Source organism: Aplidium turbinatum, chromosome 13, assembly GCF_918807975.1.
Source record: "Aplidium turbinatum chromosome 13, kaAplTurb1.1, whole genome shotgun sequence".
Taxonomy (NCBI): Eukaryota; Metazoa; Chordata; class Ascidiacea; order Aplousobranchia; family Polyclinidae; genus Aplidium; species Aplidium turbinatum.
The window spans coordinates 21,939,936-21,960,317 of record NC_137484.1 but is presented as its reverse complement, the minus strand read 5'-3'; the positions used below and the strand labels follow the sequence as shown (position 1 = coordinate 21,960,317).

The 20,382-nt window shown below is 39.4% G+C and overlaps 2 protein-coding genes across 3 annotated transcripts in view; one reads left to right on the top strand and one right to left on the bottom strand.

Moving 5' to 3' along the window:
• The first annotated feature begins 2,809 nt into the window (after window positions 1-2,809).
• LOC145782111 (protein SPEC3-like) lies at window positions 2,810-6,656 on the top strand. 2 transcript variants are annotated; one of them, XM_082593859.1, is made up of 4 exons: window positions 2,810-2,882; window positions 4,478-4,664; window positions 5,488-5,667; window positions 6,016-6,656. In XM_082593859.1, exons 2-4 carry the CDS (start codon window positions 4,478-4,480, stop codon window positions 6,138-6,140), a joined length of 492 nt encoding a protein of 163 aa, XP_082449985.1. In that variant the 5' UTR covers window positions 2,810-2,882; the 3' UTR covers window positions 6,141-6,656. The 2 variants fall into 2 exon arrangements, with proteins under 2 accessions (XP_082449985.1, XP_082449984.1); XM_082593858.1 differs by having other exon boundaries at window positions 4,475-4,664.
• A 7,635-nt stretch (window positions 6,657-14,291) lies between these two features.
• Window positions 14,292-20,382, bottom strand: part of LOC145782187 (unconventional myosin-IXb-like) — a 44,335-nt gene continuing 38,244 nt past the window's right edge. Inside the window, exons 34-38 of the mRNA XM_082593956.1 lie at window positions 20,235-20,378; window positions 19,437-19,592; window positions 19,033-19,124; window positions 18,056-18,281; window positions 14,292-16,561 (exon numbers count right to left, since the gene is read on the bottom strand). Coding sequence (XP_082450082.1) covers window positions 16,441-16,561; window positions 18,056-18,281; window positions 19,033-19,124; window positions 19,437-19,592; window positions 20,235-20,378 — 739 coding nt within the window. The 3' untranslated portion in view covers window positions 14,292-16,440. The remainder of the gene's footprint in view (window positions 16,562-18,055; window positions 18,282-19,032; window positions 19,125-19,436; window positions 19,593-20,234; window positions 20,379-20,382) is intronic.

The following is a 20,382-nucleotide window of genomic DNA, read 5'->3' as shown; positions in this document are numbered from 1 at the left end:
TTGGTTTATATCATGAATCGTTGCAATGACATAGCTGGAAAGAAGATTTTAGGGTGCAAAAGCAATTGTTGAAGGGGGAAATGTCTTTCAACATGAATTACAATGGAATAAAAGGGTTGCAATAATATTATAACATTTAAGGGTGAGAGGCAAGATAAAATTGTGGAGATGGAGCAATTTTCTCCCAAGGTCCCTCGTGGCTACGGCTCGTAATTATCGTGACGCCTGCTACGTTTTTAATGACCCTCACTGCGGTGTTCATCGTGAATGCAAGACCTCCTTTCAAACATATTGCTGTTATCCTGTGCAAAGACGACCGAGCTGCACCCAATCCTTGCCGGGTAGCTCTGATCCTGGTGTGAGGTGTAATCGATCCCAGACAACAAACCGTCATTTTTACATTGTTGTAACGTCTGCAGACGTTGAATCAATGTACAAATGACAGATTTTGCTGTTTGGGCAGATGTCGTCAAATGCTCTGGACTTGCAGTCTCATCTCAATGCTTAGGCTACTCCGCAGGTTCTTTGAAAGTTAAACTTGGAGTTAGGATGATGTACTGTTGAGCTATGCCGAATTTAACTTGATTGACTCACAGGAACTAAATTAGGAGTTAAACCAACCAAACGGGAAAGTTCAAGCGCTTGTGGAGTGAACGATATCACATTGCCAGTAATCAAATTTTGGAAATTTTAAGTCAGCAAGTAACTTCAGCATAAAATTATCGTCAAATGTTAAAACATTCTAAGTTTTCAAGCTAACTCGCTTACTGGCAAAGGTGTGATCTGGCTGAGATTAAGATTGTTTTATCAGAAGTCAAAACAGACTTTTACATGAAGTTCGTATTTTAAAATGTAGATTTTTAATATTTTCAATTATAGCGTGTTTTTTTTTACATTTTTTCAAAATTTAGTTGTTAATTTTTATCTGCACTAGGCTACAACAGATTAACTTCAGCATTATTGCTGGGCGATTGTTTGGTGATTTGCCCCTCCCCCTCCTCCCAAGCCTGTGGCTACGTCTCTGAAGCACAGGGTGTGAACGTTGGCCATTATGTACAAGTACAGCATTGCGCTTGTAGACGTGCCCAGACAGGTTTTGATTTGTTTCAGTAAGCTTGAACAAACGCACCAGCAAAAATAAAACAAACACTCCACTAATATTGGTACCATAGCGATAGCATTTGAATAAACAGCTTGAGAAGTTTGGAGAAGTAATCTTGTCCAACATGTTCTTTTAGTAAATAAAATGACTTGCGCTCTTCTGGGGACTATAGTCTACTAGGTTACCTTCCAAGGTTAAGAATGATGATTAAAAGCTAGCCATCATCATTCATTTATGGCTAGCGTGGAGGTTACACAGATATGGTTAGCGAAACGCAATGCCCGCTATTCTATAGTGAGTGGGAAGATCGTTTCTTCTAAAGAAACAGACAACTTATCACATTATTTTTCAGCTTTATCTGCAAGTGCTTAGTGTGATATGCTCAGGAAGCCTGGTTGTTGGTGGATTGCCCTGGGGTTGGTTGGCGAAGTGCGTCAGCTGGGGAATTTAGAAATAAAGAAGTTTAAATTTTATTAAACTAGATTTTTATCAAAAGTGCACAAAAACTTTCACATTTTGTAGTAGGTGAAAGATTACATGTGTCTATTTTTCACCTTTCAGAAAAGTCGAAAAAACAATTGAAAACGTTTCTAAAATTCCAGCGAGAAAATTCGCCCCTGATTAGATCTAATAATTGAGGATGGAATTATTTTCTTTTGTGGAAGCCTGGTTGTTGTTTAGACAAGAAAACATAGTTATGGTTGCAATTGCAAGTATGGTTGATGAGCAAACTGTTGCAGTTTATCATAAACCAGGCCAACCAAAATGAAAGAAGCCAATCTTCGTGTCCACCTTGGTGCATGTCATTCAAGTGTCTTGCCATAAACCCATTTGCATGCTCTTGAGCGGTGTCGAGCGAACGCCCTTTTAAGCATCGCCTGCATAGGCGAATGGTGAGAGCCCGATATCTACAATTAAGTAATTGCACTGAATGAATAATATTAATAGAGCTGTGTAAAAATATCTGAAACGCAACATTTAAGTTTTGAATCATACTTGAAGAAGCTGCGCCACGAAAGACGAAACTATTATAACATGCATGGAAATGTATAGCTTTGATACAGAGATAATTGAATACCATAGACAGATAATTGATAGCAACTTAATAGGATTGAATTATCTTTTTGTGTAATGTATTGTTTTTAAATTAAGCAATTCACTCCTATCAAGTTGCTATCAATTATTTGCATGGAAAATCTTGTTAGAAAATGGATCGACATGTTGTCGTCGTGTGGAGGCTTGCAAGCACCGAGGAATCTGTCATGCAAATGAGGTCATGGAACCCCCATACTTGATTTGACCACAGATGACATGCTAGACCAAGATTGACCCAGCCCCGACATCGCGCTAAAGCTTATACATTTGAAATTGAAGCCGCCAGATGATGCCCTATATCGCATAACTTCTATTCCACCTGAAACGCCAATTGTAGTTTATACACTTTCCATGTCAGAACTCTTTTCATTGTTTGATAGGTCACGTGTTACCATAAGATGGAAAAAAAGTTCGGCTTAGTTGCCGATTGGTTGGTAGCCGGACCACTCCTGCTAACTGGTCGCTGAACATATGAGTGGCAGCGGCTAAAAAATCTGACTTCTTCTAATTTGTAGCACAACGCCAGTTGGTTGAATGAGGCTCTCCATTGTTTTGTAAACAATTTTGGGTTTTGATGTTATCAGGTTAATTTATTTTTGCAATTTTTAAAACAGGTGATAAGTTTGCCAATTTGTTGGTTGATAATTGCGTTTGGTAGAACTTGGAAAACTTCATAAACAGCCAGGTGAGTACACTATTTAGTTTAACGGGCATACCTAGGTCATTTGTGCAATGTGCAGATGTTGCAGTTCTATTTGTGGAGCAATTTGAAAAAGTAAAGTTTTGAAACGCAAACATGCCACCCACAACACCTTTTGGTGTGGCTTTGGAAAAAGTATTGAAGTAATAATAATGCAACTAAATGTATGGAGGCTTAATAAGTTACGACTCAAGTATAGTAAAGGTGGCCCATGGGTGACCCTAAGAGCCATGCCGGAAATCAATTTGGACCAGAATTACAAAACAAAAACTAAAGAGATTTGCTTTAATCTACTGCCAACTTGCGTTATTACTAAACAGATAAAATGGATTTAAAACTATGCATAAGACGTTAGTAGAATAGCCAACTGATCAAGGATAGTATGAAAGGGATTTTTTCTTGTTTTGTTGAAAATCGTTGTCAAGCAACATATATTTGATTGCTGTGGCAACTATACTAGCTTTTCCAATTGTTCTTTTCACCCGCGAATAAATCTTCTTAAATTACCACTTTCCGATTGTAATAAGACAAACGTGAAAAGCGAGAAACTGTCTTCTTTTGTAACAATCTACAGGGTGGGTGTTGTATTACAGAACAATACTGTTGTGGGTTCGTTGAAGAACAAACAGCGATCCTCCAAACCTTGAACGCTTATAAATTTATCCAAACTTTTGAATGTCTTGAGAGAAATCTTTGTGGCAATGTATCGTACTTTAAGTTAAACTAAGATCTCATAAATTTAGTTCGAAATTAGTTGTTAAGCGCATCTAATATAAATTTACATCAAAAATTCGTCAAAACCATTTTTACAGGGAACAAACTTTAAAACAAATACCAAAATCACTTGATTTAAATGTTATTTTACTTTTTTATAACTAAAATCTTGAGCTGCCTCAAAAATGTTTCGTGGGTTTCAAGCTTGGCAGTGCAGTATGCAAATTGCAGTTGGATAGACGCAAAGTAGAGAAAGTTTGTTATCTAATTTTTTTTCTACTGTGTCCATCCACTGAGCTACTAACCACTGAGCTAACGGACGTGCAGCTGCAAACTAATCAATACAGGCAACAGTAAATAAATGTTTCAGAGAACGTAACCGAGCCATGTCTTTCCATACGATGAGCACCAAAAAAAACTTTTAGATTTAAAACTTCATCGTTTTCTGTTTCTGAACGATGCATTCATCTGCGCCTTCATTTTCCAATTTTTATTGTAATTTAACTCATGTGTTCATCATATGTAGCATCGCCCTATCTTCCATGAATGTCCAGGCGGGAAGTGGGGTCTTTGGCCACAACTAAACGCCCCGTGCAAATGCGATACCGGAAAACATAAAACAACTAAATTATTTTCTTTTTTAATGCTATCTTCTGCTGTTGATCGTGCTGCGTTTTATACAAAGGCGACTCAATACGTCATAGGTGAGGCGGCTCTTCATTATGACTTAAAGAAGCAACTGCGCAGCGTTAAATGCATTGTTACGTAGCCTAAACGTCATTCTGAGCTATATATACTTAACCAACTGTATTTATGGTTTTGTTGGTAACTCAGTTAGAAATAAAATATTATTTTGTGTGCAGAAGATGTATCAACCAGGACAACCTACCGGGTATGTTACCACGACAGGCATGCCGCAAGTTGGCGCACCAGTTATCACTCAAACTACTGTGACAACAAACAATTCATCTGGAATGCGTGACGCCATCCCAGCGTTGCCAATGGCATTGGCCGTTATACTATGCATTGTCAACATATTCCTTCCGGGAATTGGTAAGAACGCCAAAATTAGAGGTTATAGTGTGTTTGAATGACACATTTGGTTGTTTTCCCTAAAAACAAATAGTCTACACTTAACAGACTTCACATTCTACAGCAGAGTTGCTCAAACTGCAATCCGTGGCCTAAATCTAGTTCCCCACACCAGTAAAACTACCTATTAGGCTAATATCATTTTTATCTGGCTGACTGGCTGCATTGCTGAGTGATGAGATTGAGAGCCCTGGAACGTCACTCGAAGGGGCGCCGGTTCGACTCCGCTCATGAGCATGTGGCTGTGTCTTTGGCAAGACACTTAAAGGCATGCCTGAAGGTGGACACTAAAGTTGGGTCCCTTGTCTTCTGTTCACTTTATCTAAATCTTCAACCACAGGGCGTAAGCTTGGATACGATAATTTTTTTTACCGTAATCATGAAATCACTTCACGATTGCACATAATTCTTGGTCTCAATTGAGTTTCATTTGTGAGGATTGAAATGCAAAGAATCTTCATGTCCTTCTAGATTCTAGAATGTCTAGAGGTTCAAGACACAGTCTCCTGTTTTTGAAAGGTGTCGAACCAACTACCTTTTAAACATCGTGTAGGCGCTCATATACTTAGTCTAATAAGCGACATTTACACCAATCCATTGTTCTCTTGAGTAAATGTTAAAACATAAACAATTTGGACATAGATTTAACCAAAAAAGACGCGTTAGTTGTTGGGAAAACAAGAGTGTGGTTTACGAAAATGAGAAAATCTAACCTTAACCTTTCCTCGAATGGTTTTCTCCTTTTTCAGTGTTACCTTCTTTAATTTAAATTATTTCTGCGAAGGAACAATCCTGGCCGGGTTCAGCGTGTTGTGTTGTGGAAACGTGGGCCAGTCTGGTGGAGGCAGAATCGGGACTTTTTGTATTAACTTTTGGGTAGGCCTCCTTCAACTTTTACTTGTGGTGTTTGTCGTTGGTTGGGTGTGGAGCATCATATGGGGTGTGGCCTTCATTGCAATATCAGGTGAGTGTGTACCTCAGCAAATTGTTAAAATAATGTTAAAACTACTCATAATTGATAGTTTTTGCTTTTTGATATAATTTTTCTCGAATAATAATTATGTTTTATTTTATCGAAAGTGATCCTTTCATTACCCCTCATTATAGAGTTTAAAGTATTAGTCTGTTAAAAGTTTCCATTATGGAGTGTTAGCCTACTAAGTTACTATCAAGTTGAATTAGCATTTGTTAGGCACAAGCTTCCTTGCTTTTTTACTTTAAATCTAAAAATGTATTTGTCTTCTAAGTAGGCTACTTTGCATTTTTGTGTTCCCGCTTAGTTGTTGAAATAAAGCATAATTTTGTTTTACAGCTGACGCCGACAGTTCGAATGTCACCACCACCACAACAATGATGCCTGCACCTGTCCCAGCATATGGGTATGCTCAACCCCAGCCCCCAGCCACTGTGGTCAACATATCTTCAGCTGGGATGTAGGAAGGCGAACGGAAAAGATATTGCAGAAACTATTGTTTTATAGCCTACATCATTTAACTCATTCCGTGTCGGAACATACTGTCACATATAAAAACCAGATCAATGTTAGACACATATTTTTATTGACGATATTTATCTTTTTAAGTTATTTTTTTGACAAAATAATAGCAAACATATCTCGGCACGGTTGTTAGACCAAAGTGTGAAACCGAATATTGCTTGAAAAGTGATATTTCTGCATTGACATCTGATCTAAAGCCCGTTAAACTCTTACCAATAAAGCAAAAAAATTCACATATGTTTATACATTTTTTAAGATTGTTTTAGAGAAAAAGTTCTGATGCTCTGGCAGCCTTATGAAAACGGAGCAATTTGTTTCAACAAATGACCAGTGATTGTATGAATATAGAATGTGGGCACTTAAAGGCTCTTGTACAACCACAAAGTGGTAACATTTTGATACCTCACTTTATGTATACATAATCGTATCAGTAGGCTACAATAAACATTTCAAAATGATCAAATGCGTTCATATCTTTCTGAAATAGATTGTAGGCCTAATAGGTTGGTTGGTTTTGAGTCTTTATCCTCGGACTGACAAAGCCTTGGTTAGTTATTTCTGGTAGTTTTGCATACTTGTAGAGGCTCTGACACAGGACCGGTTACCGAGATTGGCAGAGTGAAGTTTTCCGATTGTTGTTGCCGGGGAATTATTCCATTCAGTAGGTGCCGCTGAATGGAGAGAAGTCCTGAAATGCGTTGGTCGAGCGCACACCCCGAGAGTCAAACCAGCGCCACGTGATCTTGAGCCGGGCGCGCAACCACTGAGCTAACGGGGCGAACAACTGGTAATTGCAAATGAAGCTGTTGAATAGATCACAGTAAATCCAGTACAAAAGTCGACGAACCAACAGAGCTGAATGAACACAAAGAACCAAACGTCGCCTCTTGAGCTCTTTGCAGAAACAGGATATGAAACTTGGGTGTTACCTAAGATTCGGCGATTGAAGAATTACTCTACATTAAGTTGGTGGGCAAGGAACCCAACCTTGTTTCCATCTTCAAGTATGTTAAGCAGGGGCGCCGGAAGCGGGGGGGCAGGGGGGGCGAATGCCCCCCCTGCCCTCAAATTTTCTGCAGATGGAGGGGCAGGGGGGGCAATGGTGCCCTTTTAAAGTCTTTTTTTTAAATATATTTTTGTTTGTCGATCCAGGTTTACACCTGGTGGTTGAAGATTCCCTGAGATTTATATTAAGTGGACGGAAAGGCAAGGAAGCCAATCTTTGTGTCCACCTTCAGGCATGCCTTTAAGTGTCCTGCCAAAGACACAGCCGCATGCTCTTGAGCGGTGCTGAACCGGCGCCCTTTCGATTGCCGTTCCAGGGCTCTCACCACTCGGCTATGCAGCCGACGTTTAAAGTCATGTAAGCAACTGCACATTTTGCAATATAACAATTTCTGCTATTCGCTTTTAGCCTAATTATAATCTTTCATTTTTGCCTCAAAATAATATTTACAGCACAAAATGTTGCAACACAGTACAGGCCTTAAAACTCGTTTTTTTTTCGGCAGCCATCGTGGCCTACCGGGAGCTCCTTCTCGGCGGCCAAATCTGCGTGCTTGGAGGCCAAAATAAAAATAACGATAGCACAAGTGAATAGAATTAAACTTGCAACAATGCTAAAATGATCACTTAGCGTTGTTGAAGTCTGGGCCTGGGCGACGTCCTACAAGAGAATCGTTGCACCACGCAATACTGCTTTATCGGGATTGTAATCCAGTAGGCTACTATTCAAACGGTCTGCAATGTGGCTGATTTTATAGAAGTTCGCCACTCCCCTAGAATTCTTTTTAGCAACGAAAAACAACGTTCGACATGTGTTGACGATGACGGCAAGGTAATAAAATAAGTATTTCAATGATTAAAACATTACTTGTAGGCTTTAACTGCCCTTTATCAGAACTGACGATGCACTAGCAAGTGCGAAATATTTTTTCTGTTTCATCTACTGACATCTGATCCCTGTTGCCTTAGCAATTGAGGTTTTAGCTATTTCAATGATGTACATTACTAAAAGAAGCATATAATTTTTGCAAAATATGATCAAAAAATGTTTTCCCCATTGATGTCAAATAGCTTAGTTCTCCTTTTTAACAACGGTTCAATGTCCGACAACATCGAATCGACATAAAAACGACAATATTGCCAGCCGATGTAAATTAGCACTTCGGATTAAGACTTTGTTAAAATAAACGTCGGGAGTTACAAACAAGACTTACAGCGCTGGCGATCGCAGATGGATATATTCCATCAATAACAAATATTCCCCGCACAATGTAACAGTGGCGATTATGACGCGCTAACCTAATTTTGCGTCACTCTTTGATACTGCATATTTTCGACAGTTAATCCACGATCATTCTATTGCGAAATTAAATAATTGGCTAGAAGAGATCGGCGGCCAAACTTCGCCGATTGAGGAGGTAGCACCGGCGGTTCATTCAACCACTACTTAGCGCCATGGCCACAGGCTGCTTTAAGGCTTGACAGTAGGTTACATCATTATAACATAGGATGGTGCCCTTCTTTGTATACCGGATTATCATTATCGCTATATTTTATCTTGAAACTTGAAAAAAAAATTGGCCTTTTACTAAACAAAAGTGCCCTTTTTTCGTAATCTTGCCCCCCCAGTCAAAAATCGTTCCGGCGCCCCTGATGTTAAGTGACTTGCCAAGACTCAGCCGCGTGCTTTGTGTCCACCGACGTTTTCCGAGTCTTCACCGTGCTGTCAGCAGAATAGTCATACTTTAATCATGATCATGTAGGCTAGTCCTGTCATAAATCAAACAATATTCATAAGTACGCATCTTGTCATTGCTTTGTGTTAGGCCAGCGTTTCTTAACCGGGGGTGCTAGCACCCCTTGGGGGTGCTGAAATAGACTGTAGGGGGTGCTAAATGCATGCAGTATAATAGCCTACTAAAAAATGCCATTTTATTTTTCTGCGTTTTTTCATCTTTCTGCCAGTATCAGCAGTTGTCATATCAGTGATTGCTGTTTCGAAGTAGCCAACTTGATTTTCTGTTATTGTAGTCATCGCCCAGTCAAGTACGCAAATTGATCTTGAGTAGATTGTGCGAACTTACCTGGTGGGTGCTTTGTTGTAATATTGATGCTCACCCCTCACTTCTAGAAACCACCATGACAAAATACATTCCCACAAATCACTCGTATCCAGAGTGGAAACAGCAGCCCTTCTTGGCAGACATGAGTGATGATAATAGACTAAAGGAGGAGCTGATTGACATGCAGGTGAATCAGACCTGTTGGACAAAATTTCGTCCTTCCGCTTGCTGATTTCTGGTGTGATCAGTTGACAGCATATCCTGCATTGGCACGAGCAACACAGGAATTGATCGTTCCATTTCCGACTATACCTACTTGTGTGAAAAGGCGTTTTCCACTATGCTCCAAATAAAAACAAAGGAATCGCCTTCAACATGGATTGCTCCACGATATGAGAGTGGTTTTGACCAACACGAAGCCTCGAATAGAGAAATTGGTCACACATAAGCAACAATAGAAATCCCATTGATACATGTGTAACTAGTTACCCAGCTGGGTAACTTAAGTATGCTTAAGTTTGTCCATGTTCTTTCACTATTCTCGGGTTTTTGTATTTCTTTTATCACTAATGACGACAGTAGTTTTGAAGAATAAACACAATGATCAATTTGTACATCGCTTTCCTTTCAATAGTGCAGGCCAAATTTTAATAGCGGCCAGGGGCGCCGGAACGACTTTTGACTGGGGGAGCAAAATTACGAAAAAATGGCACTTTTGTTTACTAAAAGGCCAATTTTTTTCAAGTTTTAAGTTAAGATATAGCGACAATGCTAATCTATCAGCTCACTATGTATTGAGAAATGATAGCCTACAAGTGTCCGGTATACAAAGAAGGGCATCATGCTATGTTATAATAATGTAACCTACTGTCAAGCCTTAAAGCAGCCTGCGGCCATGGCCGCTAAGTAGTGCTTGAATCACCGCTGGTGCTACCTACTCAATCGGCCAAGTTTGGTCGCCGGTCTCTTCTAGCCAATTGTTTAATTTCGTAATAGAATGATCGTGGATTAACAGTCGAAAATATGTAGTATCAAAGAGTGATGCAAAATTAGGTCGGCGCGTCGTAATCACCACTGTTGTATTGTGCGAAATATTTGTTACGGTATTGATGGAATATATCCATCTGCGATCACCAGCGCTGTAAGTCTTGTTTGTAATTCCCGACGTTTATTTTCACAAAGTCTTAATCCGAAATGCTAATTTACATCGGCTGGCAATATTGTCGTTTTTATGTCGATTTGATGTTGTCGGACATTGAATCGTTGTTAAAAAGGAGAACTAGGTTAGTTGACATCCCAGGGGAAAACATTTTTTGATCATATTTTGCAAAAATTATGATTCTTTTAGTAATGTCCTTCACATCATTGAAATACTTGTTTTATTACCTTGCCGTCACCGTCAACACATGTCGAACGTTATTTTTCGTTGCTAAACAGAATTCTAGGTGAGTGGCGAACTTCTTTAAAATCAGCCACATTGGAGACACTCGTGCGAGTATCGTTAGATGGTCCCGCAGTAGCCTACTAGATTACAATCCCGATAAAGCAGTTATTGCGTGCTGCAACGATTCTATTGTAGGACTTCGCCCAGGCCCAGACTTCAACAACGCTATAAGTCATCATTTTAGCATTGTTGCAAGTTTAATTCTATTTTCTTGTGCTATCGTTAATTTTATTTTGTATTTTGGCCTCCAAGCACGCAGATTTGGCCGCCGAGAAGGAGCTCCCTGTAGGCCACGACGGCTGCCGGAAAAAAAACGAGTTTTAAGGCCTGTAGCCTACTGTGTTGCAAAGTTTTGTGCCGTAAATATTATTTTGAGGCAAAAATGAAAGATTATAACTAGGCTAAAAGCGAATAGCAGAAATTGTTATATTGCAAAACGTGCAGTAGCTTACATGACTTTAGAAGGGCACCATTGCCCCCCTGCCCCTCCATCTTCAGAAAAATTGAGGGCAGGGGGGGCATCCGCCCCCCTGCCCCCCCGCTTCCGGCGCCCCTGATAGCGGCGCCGAAATTTTGACATGGTTTTTGATCGCTGGCGGGGTATATTTTGTATTTTTTTGTCGCCTAACAAACTGTGCTATTGTTGAGAGTTGATTCACTTATATATAATTTTAATTGAATTTCTGTTGGTGAATGAAAGTCAAATACCAAATCCGGAATCAACTTCGTTAAAACAACTGCACAGTTTGACAACAAGAGACTTCATTACAAAATATATCACCAGCGATCTGAAGGCATGTCAAAATTTCGGCCTCTGCTAAACTTTTGGTCGGCACTGTAGTAATCACATGTCAACAATAGTTAGGGGGTGCTAGACTGGTCAGGCCTGTTTACAGGGGTGCTAGAGTCAGAAAAGGTTAAGAAACGCTGTGTTAGGCACTCAAACTTCGTACTTTCGGTTTGTAGGCATAACCCAGAGCACAAACTTTGGAATATTAACACTACTATTTCAAAGAAATTTCAAGCATAATTAGTAGGGTGTCCCACTTTTAGGCGACTTTTCAGGAAAATTAGGTTCGGGTCAAATTCTGACTGGATTTTCGTCGCTGATTTCAAAAATGACGTTATTTTTTCATTATGACGTCATTTTTTCATTATGACGTCATCTTGATGTGACTGCTAGCGGATTTTTACTATTTTGGCCTTATCACGAATATGGTAAGAGGTGGAGAGTTGAAACTTGTGCCAAAATGACCGGAAGGGACGATTTCCTATTTGTTGTCAATACAACATGAAACGCTGACTGCAACAGAAAAGGAGTTATTTTGAAAAAACATGTTTTTGCTCATTTTTGGACAAAAAATGAGAAACACGGCAATTTTGCTTGGGTTTTGCTACAGTGATGATTGTTTTTGATTGTTAAGCTGCGCCACATTGTTTAACAATTAAGTACAGTGGTAGCTAGTGTAGTAGTGGTACACACTCTTGAATGTCTCTTCCATGTAAATGAGATTTAGTTTACACACGCAAAAAAATTTTTGGAAGGCAAAGTGAAATGCCCTAATGCATATACGAAGATGACGTTTGATGAACAGAATTAAGAAAATACCAAAACCTAAGCCCCAACATCTGAAAATCTGACAAGATTGTAAAGTTTCCATCAGAGCTATCTATAGCCGCAAATCATTTAAAAGCCATGATCGTATGGTTTTCTGAGCACAAGAAAGAAGCTAAAGATTCATCTTTTCGGAGCGACCATATGTGTCTTCTTGCTCTGGCAGCTCATTTATTGATGGATGTTCCAGGAAATTTGAAACCTCTACTTTTTTATCGTCAAGAAGGCGTGTCCCATGCGCGTTGGATAACAAAAGCGAGTGGTTACTTAAGAATACTGATTTTTGGGTAGGCCTATTGTGTCTGTTTAGCCTCAGGATATTCCTAAACTTCAACGTATGGTTTCTTTCATTGTTTGTGTTTATTTGCCAGCATTTTTAGTCATCCATCTTAAACCTTCCGCTGCTGAAGGTCCCTCAATTGTACTGTTTACAAGAGATTTATTACTTGCATATAAATCTGTTGAACCAGTATTCAACGCTGTTCTGAAGCATTTCGTTAAGCATGCATCCAAATGGTTGAGCTCTAAAAACTTTGCTTTAAGTTCCCACGCTGAAGCTCCGCCTTTTGCTGCTGATGCGGTAAGACAGAAAAGTTTTCTAAGGAACGTTGATGCAGACGCTTTTGAAGCGTGGCAACTTACGTGATTTTTCTCCGAAGAAAGTAAGATGGCTCCATGCATTGCATGTTTTTCTTCTCCATCAGTCTTTTTGGCGTATGATCGACAACAACAATCGAGGAATAGAGCGCTTCATTGGCAGACTGAAACGCGTTGTGAACGGCTTGATTCGAGATGACCAAGATGGTTTGGCCAAAACAGATTTACGCGTTCGTGCTGCTTTGCACAGTATGGTGTGATAAATCATCCCATTGAGCTGAGTTGGTTGTTGAACGGTGTTTTTTTTTTATAGATCTAATACATCTAGAACTAAATGATCAAGGGTTTAAAGTCAGCTAGTATTAGTAATTGCAACATGCATGTAAAAATCAATGCTGAGGTAATCAATTGTAAATACAATATGCTAGACTAACTACCACTGTACTTAATTGTTAAACAATGTGGCGCAGCACAGCAACTTAACAACCGAAATACAAGCGTCACTGTAGCAAAATTGCCGTGTTTCTCATTTTTTTTGTCCAAAAATGAGCAAAAACATGTTTTTTCAAAATAACTTCTTTTCTGTTGCAGTTAGCGTTTCATATTGTATTGACAACAAACAGGAAATCGTCCCTTCCGGTCATTTTGGCGCAATTTCCAACTCTCTAGCTCTTGCCATATTCGTGATAAGGCCAAAATAGTAAAAATCCGCTAGCTGGCACATCAAGATGCCGTCATAATGAAAAAATAACGTCATTTTTGAAATCAGTGACGAAAATCCAGTCAGATATTGCCCCGAACCTAATTTTCCTGAAAAGTCGCCTAAAAGTGGGACACCCTAATAATTAGCCTCGAATTTAAAATAAAATTACATCGCCGTCCAGTCATCATTAGAAGTTCGCAAGGCCTGTGTAAATAAGTTGCTATGTTTTGAGCTTGTGCCATCATGAAGAGACTGATCGTAAAAACATTCCATGATCCGATCAGCTTCAAGTCACACAATATGCTAAAGTACCACCAGACTCAGACTTCTCAAAAAACGATTAAAATCTTCTCTGTACTGGTCACAGCTAAAACTGCAGCTCGCGCCAACACAGTCTTAATACGGCGCTGCACACAAAAAGATGTGTGTCTGGGATCACATACTATGCTCTTTTTACGAACACGAATATTCGTCAAATGTAAGTTGTTCGTCTTTAAATATTTTGTGCGGAAAGCTTTGTGCGATTATTTTGAAACATACAGATTTTAATTTTAGCAAAATGTTCTAGAAAGAACCAACAGCGCTAGAGCGACTTGTGAACTCAGTTCATCATCATCCTGACAACTTGCCTTCAATGAAACAAAACACATTTTCATTGTTTTCTTATAATGATTAATGGAAACGTCGCATCAGAACTGTTGATCGTGTGATGAGTAGCAAGAAGGTGAAATAGCGGCTGCAGCGCTGCATCGACGGAGCCGCAACCCCGACAACCAACGATTAAAATGGGGGTGAGCAGCTCGGGACTGGGATCGCCTGAACCCACCCAGATCGGTGGGGACTTTGCAAGAAATAAATGAGCCACCAAGCGAGCAAAGCTGGTTTTAAATCAGGTGGTTAGCAGGGGACAAAATGGAGTTGCGCAAAGTCGCGTGACGTCACCGTGACGCGTTGGTGATGTCACCGTGACGCGTTGATGACGTGCACAACGAAAGCCACCAAGACAATGAAAACACAGCGAATCGGCAAGCAAACAAAATTTTGAAAATCAAAAGTAACAATATAATTGGCGTAAAATCTCGAGGCCCGAACAAACCATTGATGCGGCATCGGATAAACAAGAAGCGGAACAACGGAGGCGCTGGGTAAACGGACGCCTGACGGAACAAAGTAACAAGCGGAAAATTAATATGATTAATGTGCAGAAAATATTCAAATGACAAAAACTAAGAAATGATTTAAAAAGTGAATTCACGCCAATACGTACGGGAATATAGCGCCATCATCTGGTGAATGTTTACTGTTTAAAACGACCACTAGTTCTAATTTACTCATTTCTTGGATCTTAGCTTTTCCATGACACGAAACTCACACAAGTAATGCTTCAGGTACAACAGACAAGCAGCTACTGGAACGCTTTGATTTTGTTGGTGCATCATTAAAAAACGTAGATTCAACGCTCACAAGCGTTATATTTGCTATCAAGTATACGAGCAAAAGAAACAGGTTGACAAATTTGAAACGAATATCATAAAATATTAACATACACTCGACTTATAAACTACGTCACTATCGGTCAATTAAGTGCGGTTCGAGAACATTCGATGCAGAATCTTAATAGTTTGACAATATTCAACATTGTATATAGAGTACCGTGCACTAAATAATGGCTCACACGGACGATCTAACGTATAAATAATGAACAATCGTGCGTTTAATCATGCATAAATAGCTTTCACTTCTCAGATAGCAATAGCCGTCATTTTTACATTGGTTCAACATCTGCAGACGTTGAGTCAATGTAAAAATGACGGATTTTGCTGTCTGGGTTGTGACGTATCGCCACGTAATACAGTAGTTAGGGGAAGCACCAATCGGGAAAGCACAGTGGTTCAATGACAAAGTACCAAAGCCAAAAAATTATTGGTACATTTATCTATAAGATGCGTTTAAGTTACGTTAACATAACGTAGTTGGACGCAAAGTCGGTGCAAGATGCCAAGAAACGACGCCGCAGCAACAACAGCTTCGTTGATAGTGACGTCACAAGCGGAAGAATAGCTGATAAGTCCGCAGGTACACTGGAATGCAGAAGAAATCACAAAAGCTTCAAAATGTTCACCTAGTCAAGAAGTTAAAATGCTTGCTGTGTGTTATGACCGTGTTAGCTACAGACATGTATCGTGCTATTTAAAATTCGTTTCAAAATTCAATTTCGTTACAACTTGCCCCATTCATAACTTCCTTATCTTTCTTAACGACGATGTTCTCATTGTTTGATTGATTTAAGATTTGCTGGTCCCAGGACCATGAAGAGACCGATTAATGGAGAAAACAAAATAGAACATCCGTGAATAAACACGTAAAACTAACATAATTTCACGTCATGCAAATATGAAACCACTTTGATCTTCAACTTGAATCCGCTGCGTCATCTACTAAAAAAGATCGACGCATCGTTCGAACAATGCTGACAGTCGAACGTCGGTTTGTTCAAAATGGACACTCAGCATCGGGTTGCCATTGTTACCGGGAAGCCCCCAGAACAGAGAGCGACAGTGACCAGCTACATTTATGAACCTACACTACCCAGACAAGTGGCCCGGGACGTGTTACGCACTTCGGATTTTGCAGTCTTTGCCGGTTGGTTGGCACACTGGTATATTGTCTCGTGTAAGTGGCACCTTCTTACTCCATCCAGGCGTGTAATTTTGTTGGAATGTTCAAGATTAGATTGACATTCATTCTGCGTTGCAAGACGTTGAAGCAACGCAACTATAACGCTTCGTATCTGCAGCAAGTAAGGTCCGCATCAGACCATTGTGCCTTGAATCTTTGTTAATTTGAAACCCTTTGTGATGAGAGGAGGGGAAGACATGTTGGTGGCTCTCTTCCGATGAGGACGATGGATCGGATTGCGGAGTTGTGAGGTCCTGAGGTCAACAAATAATGATCAGTGATGTAAGATTTGACATTTGACAAGATCATGCGGCTGTGGTTTTAATGCGACACTTAATGACATGCAAAGGGACACTGAAAGTGGACACAAAGATTGGGGCTTGCCTTCCCGCCCATTTAATATAAATCTTCAACTAGCAGGCGAAAACTTGGATACGATAAATAGTGCCGCCAGCTGGTTTGGTTTTAAAGGTTTACCAGTTTCAACCTCACAAACTTTAAAAAAGCAGTAACTGTATAGTGTATATAATCATTAATCAATCATTATTCGGCTCAGAGGAGGCAAAGGGTTGCACCACAATATGTCTTGGACATAAACACAAAGCTATAATAATTACTTGACAATTCAAGCCGCTAAAAGTTAAACGAAGCTGATGCTTAAGGTTTGGTGGTTTATAAAAATTTAATGTACTCATGAAAGTTGGTTTAAATTTAATCAAATATTTAGAATATTATTATAATCAAATTCATCAAAGAATCAAATATTAAAACAGCAAAAACTTTCAAAGAGCAAATGCCGTTGAAGAAAATCTAAACTACTTTTCACAATACAAACGTTATTAATCGTAACCTCAAAAAAAACAAAACACAAATCTATAAATTGAAGGTTGGAAGCATTGAAAGGTTGGTCCATCTATTTAAAGTTGACCTTCGCTTATTGAAACCGCTTCTCAACTATGAATATTCTTAAAATTCAAATTGTTGCGTTTGCAACAAAAGTGCTACAAGTTTCCCCTGAGTGCTCACGTTCCATTCGAACAACATGCTTCCTCCTATCAAAGTGGAAAGAAAGTAACTACCGTATTTATCCGAGTATAAGTCGCATTCGTGTATAAGTCGCACCCCAAAATTTGGCTCAAATATTGGTACAAAATTTTTTTTAGCAAATTTTATTGAAAAACAACAATCAAAATTTTAAAAGCCTTCAAACTCATTTTCATCTTCACTGATGCCAAATAGTTTGTCCCATTGTTCTTGGGGCTCGCAATGCGATGCTCGCAATCCTCGCACGCAAAATACAAACGCCTAATAGCAGCGCTAACGCGCATTCGTTGTAGCATTCGTTTGTCAGAAGTTCAGAACCTTGTGTATAAGTCGCACCCCAACCTTTTTGGGCAAGATTTGGTGCAAAATTTTGCGACTTGATGGCTATCCCTCGTCTTCGAGGATGATGGCCTTCGCAATAAAATTAAAGCTAACGGTGAGTTCTTAAATGGCTGATTAGTCCAATCTTGGCTTTAAAAGTTCGGTTACATTTGGTACATTTAAGATCCTTTGGGAGAGTTGGTTGTGGGTGTGATAGTCGTTCTTTTCTTTGCATTCTTTTTGCAAAGAAATATACACGGATAAATACGGTAGGTCTATAGGGCTGGCAAAAACTCAACTAGATGATAAAAAATAAGTGAAAAAATCATGATTAAACAGAAAGATGATAAAATAAAAAACTAAAACAAAGAAATTGTATGAACCTTCTGAACGAGTCGCTTTCAGTTATAGACGCGAGGGATGCCAGACGTTTAAACCTCCCCTTGTTGCTTGCTGGTTTGCGTGAGGGCTGTGGCTCTTCTGCCGCCGAGATTTCAGGGGCTTTTGGGGCGTATAGGGGGGACGAGTATTTGGTGGGCCGTCGTCGTCGAGGGAGAGAGCTCACACGGGTTTTGTTGAGGTGACGTAGGTATTCGTTAGTGACGCAATCTTGTCAATAAAATAAAACATAAATCCTCAAACGTTAGATGTCAACGTCAAAAACATGACACGTCACGTCAACGTAAAACGTAAACGTCACGTCAATGTTAAGAAACTAAATAAAATCAGAAAATCAAACCCCACAGATCACGCAGTAATCTATGTCTTGATGGGTGCGGTTTTACCCAGAAAGCAAAATTAGTCATTTTTACATTGATTCAACGTCTGTAGATGTTGAATCAATGTAAAAATAACTGATTTTGCTGTCTGGGTAAGGATGACGTAAAAAAAACATGTACTCAAAATAGTTATGATAAGCTCTTGATGAAGAGGTTAATGGAAGTAGCAAAATAAAAACAAAATAAATTAAAAAAAATAACAACAAAACACAAACGAAAAATGACAAAATAAATTTTCAAACAGCAAAATCCGTCGTTTTACATTGATTCAACGTATGCAGTCTGCAGACCTTGAATTAATGTAAAAATGGCGGATTTTGTTGTGTGGGTTAAGATGCTTAGTGCCCGTAGAGCCACAGTACTACCACTTTGCGGACAAGTAATAAAAAAAGAAAAATTAATTAATTATCAACACGGCATACCAACGAGAGATAGGTGAATTAATCACACTGCATTCCACGGTGAACCATGTTCAATGTTCCAATTGAGAACATTTTGGAAGTTATAATAGCTCCCAGACAATCTAGTGTATGTGTCGATCATGCTACCGCCACCACCTGACGGAGGCAATATAAACTTACAAGGGTTTTCCATTCCTTGAGATTGAATGCTGATTTGTTCGTCAGATGATAACTGGGGCTTCAGGGCTGGTAAACGAGATGTTAGAGATTCCCTGTGGAAAAGTTGTTTTCAATACAAACAACACTTCAACTCAGAAGCTAAACTCATGATCTAACAAGCGATTGCAAATCGCAATGCACTGTTGTAGTCTTGAAAGCGCAAAATTATCAACACTTAAAAATATTACAAGGAAATTTTATGCTCAGTTGCTCAACTTTAGATAACTACAAAGTCTTGTAGCGATTCTGCTGTCACAACATGGCTTAAAAACTAAGTTTTCTTCATTCATTTTTCTATCCATTGACCATCAATGAAAAATCTATGTCCTGAGAGTTCAAATAAACCGTCATGTGACGTCACTTACTTGCGACTTCGTAGTGTTGCCATCTGTTTTTCATACTCTTGTTCTTCTTTAGCAAGGGCGGAATCTTCTTCAACGGCGTCCAGGGAAGCGCGACGTTCCGCTAGAGAGCGCCTTTGAGAAGGGGAGCGAGGCCCTTCCCGAAATGAAGGTCTGATTCTATATTCGAATACATTGCACGTTTAGAATATGCAAAATACTGATGAGGAAGTCGAGTGGTTGAAGTGCCGAAAGTTTGGAATATTAACATAAAAATAAAAGTATCTTGTCACGTTTCACGTGATAGTTTTTGCTCAGTTCATATCAAGTCACCTAAAAATAATCAATATGAGGGTGGGAAAAAGGAGAAACAAGGTCTGAAACATTGATAGAAGTGCTAGAGATGAGTGAGTAGGTACTGAGTATGGTAGTAAGGAGAACATTTTCTCAGAAAAGCGTTGCATTTGAAGATATCTGGGAAAAAGAAGCCTCAAAGAATATGGAAAGAGCTGGTAAAGGATGAGGCACACAAGGTGGGATCGAAGGCAGAGGAAGATGCGATGGACAGAAGGAAATGGGGAAAAGGGATTGAAGGCAGTTTTTTTTCTTCCTGGACAGAAAAAATCGGCCACTCCCACTTTAAAAGGGAAAAAAAACTACGATTATCATGAAATACAGTAAATGTAGCTAGAGCAGCAAGCAGCATAGATTACACGCTAGGAATTGAAAAATATTGAATATACATAGAAATACGTTTATTTGACAAAAAACTAAATGCGTTTATGTTAAAGTACAAAAATAAACCAAATAGTTCACACAAACCGTTTCTTCTTCCCTTTCCCAAGCGATTGCCGGATTTGTTTGAGTCTCTCGTTGGTAGAACTTTCAACGGTCTGTATCTCTGATATCGTTTCAAGGGTGTTCCGTATCTTCTTCACTTGCTCCACAATCACCAGTTCGATTCCCCTGG

Coding starts and splice junctions, on each gene's coding strand:
- LOC145782111 (XM_082593859.1), top strand. CDS start 4,478: ATGTATCAACCAGGACAACCTACCGGGTATGTTACCACGACAGGCATG. Junction 4,665..5,487: donor CATATTCCTTCCGGGAATTG/GTAAGAACGCCA, acceptor ATTTCTGCGAAG/GAACAATCCTGGCCGGGTTC. Junction 5,668..6,015: donor GGCCTTCATTGCAATATCAG/GTGAGTGTGTAC, acceptor TTTGTTTTACAG/CTGACGCCGACAGTTCGAAT.